The sequence below is a fragment of the Phycodurus eques genome, chromosome 9 (genome assembly GCF_024500275.1).
Source record: "Phycodurus eques isolate BA_2022a chromosome 9, UOR_Pequ_1.1, whole genome shotgun sequence".
NCBI classification, from domain to species: Eukaryota; Metazoa; Chordata; class Actinopteri; order Syngnathiformes; family Syngnathidae; genus Phycodurus; species Phycodurus eques.
This window is the reverse complement of record NC_084533.1, coordinates 18,736,427-18,747,562: the sequence shown is the minus strand read 5'-3', so window position 1 is coordinate 18,747,562 and position 11,136 is coordinate 18,736,427. Positions and strand designations below refer to the sequence as shown.

The window sequence follows — 11,136 nt, the reverse complement described above, 5'->3', positions numbered from 1 at the left end:
TATTTTTAATACACAGCTAAATGTATTAGACCACCTGTCATGAAGAGAATATCCAGCATCATAAACTCCTTTTATTTGCACTTTTTCGATTGTCGTGAGCACTCGACATTTCACCGTTTTGAAGAGGAATGACTTTGAAACTGCATTGCCCTTTTTTTTTTTTTTACAGTGAGCACACATTTGTGCTCACTGTGCTTCTGTGGGAAGTCACACATTAATTTGTTATTTCGATTTGAAAAAGTCATTCAAGAATGCAATCGTTGTTATTCTTGTATTAAATATCATTGAAATCAAACTACAAGTGGAGTAATATTACATAAAGCATTAACATAAAACATGATTCTGGTCATTACAAATATTGTTAATTTAGGGCAACATAAACAGCATAAATATTGCACTGGCTCGTGGTCTAATACATTTGTGAAGCATAGTACATTTAAAAATGGGAAACACTACATTTTAGTTGCACATGGTGACTGAATGCCCAACGATTCATACCGTGGCAAAATTCTGACTTCAAATGGGTCTGTATTTGTTCAATGGGTATATTCCCCCTGGAAATGACACGTTATAGGGTGCCTGTACAAATATTTACCATTTTCATTGATTTAAAGATTTCAAAAAATTATTTAGATTTCTATTATTAGTGAATAATTTGTGTGCACCATTCTAAAGGGTTCTGGTAACTTCAAGCATGATCTAGAAATTCCAAATCAACAATACATTGAAGATCAATAGATACAGTATGTCTGTAATGAGAAATGATATGCTTTATTTTGGATATGGAAATTGTCAAAATACAATAAATGCTTTTTTTTTTAAATATGTTTTTTTTAAATTGATCTTTTAACTAAATTTTATAGTTTTGCCACTTCTTGGTGTCATTTATAGCTAAAAAGAAGACACTCGAAACTTGGTCAAGGATGAATAATTTGAGGTTTCACAGCATCTACTGAAATAAAACATAACATGTTTCATCATAACAGTATGATCTGATTGTGAGGAACAGCAAACCAAAGCCAAACATTTTAACCTCACCATTTAATAGCTTGTAAGATGACATCAGAATATAGAAATATAACGGAGATGGTATATAGAGAGTCATACTATTAGACAGTGCTCTCAGTATGTTGAAGTGCATTTCAACAACCCAGTAAACATATTGATAAATTATTACCTCTCTGACGGTGAAAAAAAAACCCTATCTCTTTAAAGGTAGAATATCTGATGCAGTATAGTATTTGAAGGTTATTGAGCAGTAACAACTCTGCTACTTCATGCGTCATCTTGAAAAACAGCAAAATGTCCTTTCTTCCTCCTTTGTTTTGGAAGATTTTAATCTATTTTTTCTTATTAGTCTCGTGAAAGCAGTCTCAATCTTCAGGTTACATTGTTTTTATTTATTTATTTTTTTCATCACTATTATTGAATCATTGCCCAGTGTTATGTTCCCTCAACAGGCGCCTAAGCATGTGCAGAGGCATCAACAATTGCCAGATCTTTCAAGTCACTGAGTTTTTGGGAGAAAGAACTGAGTCTAGTGCTGAATGAGCCCCTCTTCTGACTGTGATCCTCCTCACGAGTCTTCAAACGCACACACAGACCCTTACTAAGTGTGCCCAGTCTACCTCGGAAATGGTTCCCAATAAAGCAGTACAGCACCGGGTTGATGGCAGAATTAGAGAAGCCCAAGCAGAGGGTGAGGGGGGTGAGGTTCTGGATGGTCCACTGTGCCCAGCAACTGTCCAACCAGTCATCACTCTTCAGTATGTCTATAAACGTCACACAATGGAAGGGAAACCAGCAAAGGAAGAAGGCCAAGACAACTGCAGCCACAGTCCATAAGACCCTTTCCAGCCCTCTTCCCTCCATGGGTCTGCCTCCACTGGGGCTAGGGTTCACACATGGGGTCGGGGGTCTCTCTGGTTTACTGCAGCTGTCTTGTGACCCCGAGGCTTTAAATGTACTGCCAGAGTGTGATGGTTTCCACAGGATTACAACCCCAGAACCAGCCAAGAAGTGTCTACCAATTGCACAGTAGCAACAAGAGATGATGATCATTGGCAGGAAAAAGCCCAGAATTACTTTCATCCAGGCGAGGCTCCGATACCAGGTGGGATCCGGATAAATAATCACACAAGCTTCCACGTCCAACACCTCGATGTAGTGAGTGTCCCTCAGAGCTGTAGTTGGCGCCGTGCAAGCAAATGCCAGAACCCACACGAGGATGCACATGAGCTTGGCACGTTTCAGGTCTCGAACACTCTGAGAGCGCAGTGGATGAACCAGAGCAAGGTAGCGGTCCATGCTCATGCAAGTGATGAAGAATATGGAGGCATACAGATTGAGATTATGGAGACTTCCGCAGATCTTGCACGCTACTCGTCCGAAGGGCCAGCTGTAGCCTTGTGAGTAGTAAACAGCCCACAGTGGGAGAGACAGCAGGAACAGAAGGTCCGACACGCAAAGGTTCAGCATGAACGTATTGGCGACAGTTCTCCTTGAGGCGTTAGTGTGGGCCAACACACACATAGCCAGTGTGTTGGCAATGATGCCCAGAACGCAGATAACGCTGTAGATAGAGGGGATGATGGTGGTCATGGGTACCGGAGGCCAGTCTGTGCAAGCAGAAGTGTTCTCGAGGTTGTTGGTCGTATTTGGAGAGAAGGTGGAGTTAAAAATGGAGCTGTCATTTGGGACTGCCATTATGGAACAATTCCACTTCAATTCTTTCAGTGCTCCAAGGTCAACTGGAAGAAACCACAAAGGAAAGTTAGTTGCCTTTTATGGATAATTTCTCTTTCTATGTGATAAACTGAACATTTGGCTGCAGTATTTTACTGGATACCCAATATGAGTTCAAATAACTGTTGCAATCGCTCGCTAATGAAACCCAAATGAAGATGTCTTGGCTGCTCATTGGGTTTCACAGAAAAATGCATTCCATTTTAATACCGGAAAAGTAAGCTTTGAAACATGCATGCCATGTATGAACATTGGGTCAAGTTTGATTTGATATTAAATAGAGGAATCTGGAGGAAGCCCCTGGTTTGGTTGCACTAAAAGAATATATTATGAACAGAGAAATAATATAATTCAAAAAAGGCTGTCAGGGATACAAACACGAGGGATTACATAACCAAACAAACAACACAAAGTCATTTCATGAATTTAAACATGAATATATTTTTACCTCAAGTGTTTGTTTGTCCAGTCCAGTAGGTCAAGCTTTTAATGCCTCATTTGTCTAAAGTCCATGTCTTTGCATTGGCCTCCTCTCTATCAAGAGTCCCAGACCATGTCATGTGTCAGAGTGTGTGGAGCGGTGGACACGGTCTGGAGCCTCTGAGAAACCAGATGAGGCTGTGGGGAGTCTTATAGCCCCCATGATGATTGCACAACAGGGGAAGGTGCACACACGTCACATTGTCATCATCAGATGGGCGGGACTGTACCCCCAAACTTTTTTATTGGGCTGATAATTATCAGAACTATTTTAGTAATCATCACAGAGTGACACAAATTATTGCTTATTGCAGTTAATTCATATATGTTGTGTCCATCATTCTAGTACTGTTTTTCAGTGTCAATCAATGTGAAAATTCACAGTGTAGTGGTACACATAGCTGCCTTTCGCGTTGCTATAGTGGGCTGGTTCTCGGTTAATGCTCCAACATCAAGACACTGGAGTTAGTGCTAGTTCCAAGAAGCGATAAATGGGAGGGTATCGTGCATAAAAACTGAATAATCATATGAGTTGAGAAACATGAATTTTCAATGTTATACAATAGGCTTTAGATTGTGTAATGAAGAAACCAGGAAGAAACTGAATTTTCAATTTGGGTCTTCAGGTGTTGAATCCCTGGTGGGGTTTAAGGTACAAATGACCTTAAACCCCCACCAGGGCCTGTGACTTGAGAAATGGAGGATACTTGTTAATTATCCTCGCACTGTCTTACTCTGCCAGCGGTCAGATAAGCCATGGGAAATATTTACTTTGTCTCAGCGGAAGTCAAGCTAGCCGCTGAGGCATTCGGGGGAGGATGGGTGGGAGATGAACGAAGAGGACGATAAGCATATATTGCAGGGAATGAATGCAGCGATAGGGAGGAGAAGGTATGAAAACAGTGGAGATTCTCTCCAGTGGTTTTTCATTAAAGCCTCGGGTACAAGTTAATGAGGGATGCACACAAAGCTTTATGACTGATTGCATCACAGCTCCTATAATCAATGGTGTGACCATGCATGTGTGTGTCTGCTTCAATACAGTACCTGTTCAACCTGATACACTTAATCTAACCCTGCCATGCACGCCTCTGTTTACGCGCCTGTTCAGATGCGTGTGCACGCCGCTCCATTGACTATTTATCAGAACGTGACGTGTCCTAATATCTGTGAGAAAGCTGACACTAAGGAGGACAGATGAAGGCATGGCAGAGTCCAGCAAAATCTTACCTTTCAAAATGCTGGTAAAAAATGTATAACCATTGGTCATACAGTGTATGGTGTTTTGTATGTTATTATGCATGAACAGCTATTCAATGAAAGCATTTATGTAAAAAAAAAAAAAGAAAGAAAGAAAATGCAAAAAAAAGACTAAAACAACAGCTAGTATTTGTGATTAATTACTTAGAAATACAGTTTAGCATTACAAAAGATGATATTCTGCACATGGGTTTACTCTAAACCCGACGCTGCAGCCGTATCAGAAATATCTTTAAAAAAAAAAAAAAAAAAAAAAAAACAGTCACTTACAACACTTCCGTGGGCCAAGATAACTGACTCCTTTTGTATCATCAGGTAAAAAATGCACGCAGAATTTGATTTTAATAATCTTCAACCAGATTTTGCACTGTTTCATGCATACTGAAAAGTAATTGAAAACTTGATACCTGATAAAAAAAAAACCTTTGGATGTTTTAGGCTATTCTCATTTATTACAGTAGCACAATTTTCTAGATTTATTGGACATTTATTATGGCAATCATAAATACCTCCAACAAGTCCAAATGTATTTGCAGTACTGCAAATACAAAATATTTGTGGTGTGCTGTGTAGGATTTGTGTTCGTTTTGTCCATCTGTCAGTTGGCAGGCTTCAACAGATGGTCAAATTTGCAATTAGGATTCGTTGTGGGTGGGCAATTCCATTGATGCCATAGTTAGTCAAGGGGTGAAACCTTTACCCCTCTACAAAGTTAAGTTTTCTTCATTTGCCCAACTCTGCTCTTTGTGTCATATCACTTTTGTTTTAACATGTCAAAATGAATGCTGTGAAAAATATGATTAAAACAAAAAAGCCACAGGTGGCCACATTATTTTACACTGAACATTATGACCACTAATATAATAATATCCAATCGACACCACTGCAAACTACAAGCACAATAATGAAAATATTGTTGTAGTCATACGTTTCTGAAAGTGTCAATCAAAATAAATTTACGTATATTTTGTCTCTGTAAAGGCATATTAACTGATACCGGTACAGCTTCTGTACCTGATTTCACTATGATATGGCTGGTCAGTGTATATTACTCCAATAAAAGTGTAATATTCTCATTCCTTCCTTTCCCTTTCACTTGTTTTTAACTTAAAGCGCTCCTTTGACCTTTGTCAACATTTGCAGGGCCAATTTGACTTTCTATTATCTGCAGACAATCGATCTGTTGAGAGCAGTGCACCAGTAGAAACTTTCATTTTTATTGAATTGATGCCATTCAAGCATGTGTTTACTCTTGCAGACATATTGTAATCGGCGCTTCGTTTCGCTCGGGCTCCATGTGGCGCAGTGATAAACAGTGTGGTGTGAATGTGTTGCTGTTTGTTCATCACACGTTCCAGTTGCAGAGACTCTGTAACGGGCTGCAGATAACAAGGGCAATAGAGCAGAGAGTACCGAACTCAAACTTAAACCCTCAATGAACATTTATCACCCAGGCAATTGTTTTTTTTCTCATTCCGTTATCATTTCGCAGCTTATCTGAAGTTTGTTTCCAGTCCTTGCACTCCTTCCTTCATTAAAATTCATTCCGACGTTGCGACGTTATTGCCGCAAAAAGCTAATTTACTATTTTGTTTGTTAGTATTAAAATCTGATTTCATCTATAAAGGGGAAACAGAGAAATCATGTTTACTAATAAAGAGCCATACACACATCATTTTCCAAACACCCTAATATTGCTTATAATCACATGTTTATATGTTTTGTTGATAAGTGTAGTCCATGTTTATCTTATGGTTGAGGTCTTTGCTTGCTTGTCAGACCCTGGGAAGACCGTGACCACAAACTGGACCTCTCACACTGTCCCCTGCGGAAAATGGGGCTCTTGGGGTGAGAGGTGAGAGGTCAGGATTGTAAAATGCACTTCCTCTGTGCACAAGACAAATCTGAGAGCACAGCGGACAACATGACGAAGTCCAGTAGAACATGAAGTTCTGAGAACATTATTATAGCTACTGTTTGTGTGGCTTGGTGCAGGGCAGTGGTAGGGGGATGGTGGGATGCATTTACAAGCAGAGGGTGCCCTAGAGAGAGGCGAGAGAAGGTTACACTTAACATCCCATCTGGCTTGGGGGCTTCGAAACATCCTGCACATCCTTTGTCATGGACAAAAGATGAAGTTGAGAGACTTAAAAATTCAATCAATGTTTCGGTTTCCTAGAAACTCTATAGTTTAGTATGCATCTTTTTGTGTTTTATTTAAATTTCAAACCAACACAACAAACATGACACATGTTTTCGACACCCTTCTGTTAGGGTGTCGTTAGAGTAATAAGTAACATAACAGAGTTTCCTAGAGCAGCAATATTATGTTGGAGCAATAAAGACATCTATACTAAACAGTTCTGAAAAACAATGTGATACATTATTTTTAGTAATATGTTTTTTTTAGTTTTCTCTCTTATGAGCTTCAAAATAACAATGTGATGAAATATTTATTTGTTCAATTCAAGTTTATTTTCATGAGCAAGAAAAAAATTATTCACAACCATAGTATGTATTGGATAATACATAACACAAACTACTTATTAGACAGAATTACCATTAAATGTAAATCTCTCCTGTAATTTTTTATTGAGTGGGAGAAAAGTTTGTGAACCCTTTGGAATTTCTTACGTTTGAATAAATTGGTCATAAAATGTGGTCTGATCATCTAAATCACAAGAATAAACAGAATCTGCTTAAACTAGTACCAGATAAAAATTATGTTTTCATATATTTATTGAAAATAAAGATTTATAGGACAGGGAGGAAAAAGTAAACAAACCTCTAGGCTCCAGATTCTCAGATGAAACCAAAGTTGAATTGTTTGGAAGAAACACACAACACCATGTGTTGAGGAGAAATGCCACCGCACACTAACATCAAAACCTTATCGAAACTGTGAAGCATGGCGGAGGGAGCATCATGGTATGGGTGTACTTTGTTACCTCAGGGCCTGGACAACTTGCTATCATTCATTCATTCATTCATTTTCTGAGCCGCTTATCCTCACTAGGGTCGCGGGCGCGCTGGAGCCTATCCCAGCTGTCATCGGGCACTAGGCGGGGTACACCCTGAACTGGTTGCCAGCCAATCGCAGGGCACATACAAACAGACAACCATTCGCACTCACAGTCATGCCTACGGGCAATTTAGAGTCTCCAATTAATGCATGTTTTTGGGATGTGGGAGGAAACCAGAGTGCCCAGAGAAAACCCACGCAGGCACGGGGAGAACATGCAAACTCCACACAGTCGGGGCCGGGGATTGAACCCGGGTCCTCAGAACTGTGAGGTTGACGCTCTAACCAGTCGGCCACCGTGCCGCACTTGCTATCATCGATGGAAAAATAAATTCACAAGACAGGGCCTGGACAACTTGCTATCATCAATGGAAAAATAAATTCACAAGATTATTGAGATATTTTGCAGAACCACTTGAGGCCATCTGTCCAACAGTTGAAGCTCAAGAGGATGGGTGTTGCAAACTGACAATGATCCAAAACACAGAAGTAAATCAACAACAGAATGGCATCAGAAGAAGAAAACGTGTTCTGGAATGGCCCAGTCAAAATCTTGACCGATTGAGATGCTGTTGCATAACCTCAAGAGAGCTATTCACGCCAAACATCCAGGAATCTTGCTGAACTGCAACAGTTTTGTCAAGAGGAATGGTCCAAAATCCATCCTGACCATTGTGCTGGATCAGAAACCTCCAATTCTGTTGCATATTAAAACATATCGCTTGTTCGAACCATGGCTATGTTGCATGTGGTATCATTTCATTCAGTTGGTAATCATGAAGACTTGTTTGTGACATCTGGCGGTTGATAAAAACAGATGCCACCCAAACGTCCCCTCGGTTCAAACCATAAGCACAAAGGGATGCCACAGGCTGCCGGTTCCCAGATGCTTGTTCATCCATTCGGGAAGGAAAGAATATCACATAATGTCTTCATCTGACATCTTTTTCTCTCATATTCCCCTCTCTCACACGTGAGCAAGCACATAGTAACCTAGGGTCACTACGCTGGTTAACCTCCAACTGAGTTTCGGAGGTTCAGTTCCTCCGAGGAGCCATAAAGATGCAATGAAGATGTTAAGAGATTGCACGTGTGGCACCAACGTTTCCCAAAGCATAGATGAGTGGCTCATGTTTTGTTTCTTGCACAATTTCCATGTCCCTTGGCCATCAAAAAGTACAAACATTCCATTTGTGTTGCATGCATTGAGAAATAATGAAAAAAAACACAACTGTGTGACTTGGCATTCAACTCTGGATGCAGTTAACTAATGCTCTGCAGTGTTTGTGTCAGTTTCTAATAAGTTTATAGCCTAGTGTTATGAATAGCATTAAATACACTATGAACAATGCATAGCATTGAACAATTGTCCTCACACTATAAAAGATGAAGCAGTGTTACAATTTTTGTTATTGTTGGGGGGCTGGGGGTATCATGTTCCTGTGTGGGTGAACATGATTTGGAATGATATTTGAACATGAACTGGATAATCCAGATAAAGTTCAAGTCAGTACAGTCATGGTCAGAAGTTTGGCAGCATCTTTAAAAAATATGTTGTGCATGTTTTTATTACAGAAAAAACAATAATTTTCCAAGTTTTGTGACGTGCTGGAGGGCCTGTGGCCTGCATTTGCCCTGTAATATTGAGGGTAAACGGTCTACTGAATTTGCCTTATTGTCTTTAACGAAGAACTTATTACAGACTAAAGTGCATTCAAGCAAATTGCTATTTTATTCCCATAAATTCACATCTACTCTTGTTAATACTCAATAATTTTTTCCATCCTCGAATAGTCCCATATTTTTGGAGTTTCCTTGCTTTTATAGCACTCCACCCACAACTTGCCACTAATACTCAAACATTATGTCAAAGTATGAAACCTTGTCAATTTAAATACCATGTGACAGAAGATGAGTTAGATAAAACTAGTAAGGTGCCCATTGGAGCTTTGCAATTAGGAGCATTAAGTCAAAGAGAAGGTCACTGATGGTGTAGTGGTACACTTGTCTGACTTTGGTGTGGGCAGTGTGGGTTCAGTTCCCACTCAGTGACGGTGTGAATGTGAGTGTGAATGGTTGTCCGTGTTTATATGTGCCCTGCAACTGACTGGCAACCAGTTCAGGGTGTAGTCCGCCTTTTGCCCGAAGTCAGCTGGGATAGGCTGCCTCTCGAACCCTAACCAGTACAAGCGGTTTTGAAAATGGATGGATGGAAGTCAAAGGACAACACAAGAATTTAACCAGCTTTCTTCAGACTTAATGGGAATTTTTCCTCATTTGATTGAGAAGGGTAGTGACGTGAATACAGGCCCAAGATGTGTTTTCTGCATGCAGAAACTGATTTTCATCAGTTTTTGTTAGGCAGGCAGTCCGCACGACGTCATTCATAACAGCTCAAGTTTACCCCTTGTGTTAGTTACTTTGTCTGCGGTGTACCTTTGTGCCTGTTTCGTCAGTGGGAAAGTCAAAATCCGACCAAAATAAGCAGACCAGGGCGAGCTTATATTTAATTGTTCATTCCTTTCCACAGTAGCAGATTGTGCCACATTCATGATGCCCGACAGAGATTGTGTACAAGGGACGATGCATTAATGTTATTTACAAATTTACAATCGCACAGTGAGAAACGTAGCAGAGAGCCTGATGTCAAGAAGAATGAAAGATTTCCAATCTTAGTGAAGGCTCTGCATCAATGTCGCGGGTTAATGCTGCCTCCATTGTTGATGAGTGACATTCAAGATGGATGTGACTGACAGCAGTGGCACGGAATGAGGCTTGAAGCAACGTTCATCGTTCCAGGCAGAGATAAGATTCTGATTGATGGGGCTAATTTTAGTACCATCAACTCTGTTTTTAATTGTAGAAGGGTAGATTATTTGCAGTGGAGTATGGGGTAAGGATTATGATTCGACATAAACGTTATTAGCACCAGTCCAGAGGACAAACAAAAACACATAAAAACAGTGTGCGTAATATTAGGAAGATAAAAAGAAATGCCACTGATTAATTAAAGGTCCCATATTCTGGCTATTTAGACTTCCACATAGAAAAAAAAAAAAAATTGTAATTCCTGTCAAAAAACACCTTGGTTTTGTCATACCAGTGTCCAGAAGAGCCCCTCTGACAGCTGCTTCTGTTTGACCCAGTTTTGTATCTGCTTTGTCCATATTTGGCTAAAACCGTCCCCTTTCCTCTGACTGGTTGCCTCAGTGTAGAAGACCCACTTGTGAGAGGACACGTTTGTTATGTTGACAGTGCTGCCGGGGGAGGGAAATCTTCGCACGTGACGTAGCTAAGCTCAAGAAATTCAAATTACCTGATTTTAGGTCTCTCGGCAGAGAAACGTCTGGAACTCAGGAATGCGTGTACGATTTTAATTCATATTTCACATGTTTACCAAGGCAATTATAGAGCCAATATAAAATCCCAAATACTAGAAAAAAATGGTTTGTTAAAATATGGGACCTTTAAGATGAATGTTCAAACTGTTAGAACACTGAAAAATATAACTTAAATGCATCCATTATTGTGTCCATAAGACAAAATAATGTTAATCTGACCGACAAGGAACACACACAGACACTACCAATGGGGCCATCTTGTGTCACATGCTCCGTATAAGCATAAAT

The 11,136-nt window shown here is 40.0% G+C and overlaps 1 protein-coding gene across 1 annotated transcript; it reads right to left on the bottom strand.

Moving 5' to 3' along the window:
• Window positions 1-849: 849 nt before the first annotated feature.
• On the bottom strand, window positions 850-3,332 carry agtr2 (angiotensin II receptor, type 2). The gene is made up of 2 exons (XM_061686024.1): window positions 3,194-3,332; window positions 850-2,750 (listed from the first exon to the last, which is right to left on the bottom strand). Exon 2 carries the CDS (start codon window positions 2,704-2,706, stop codon window positions 1,465-1,467), a length of 1,242 nt encoding a protein of 413 aa, XP_061542008.1. The 5' UTR covers window positions 2,707-2,750; window positions 3,194-3,332; the 3' UTR covers window positions 850-1,464.
• Between the last annotated feature and the right edge of the window lie 7,804 nt (window positions 3,333-11,136).

Excerpts from the sequence above, each read along its gene's own strand:
- agtr2 (XM_061686024.1), bottom strand. The coding sequence starts at position 2,706 with ATGGCAGTCCCAAATGACAGCTCCATTTTTAACTCCACCTTCTCTCCA.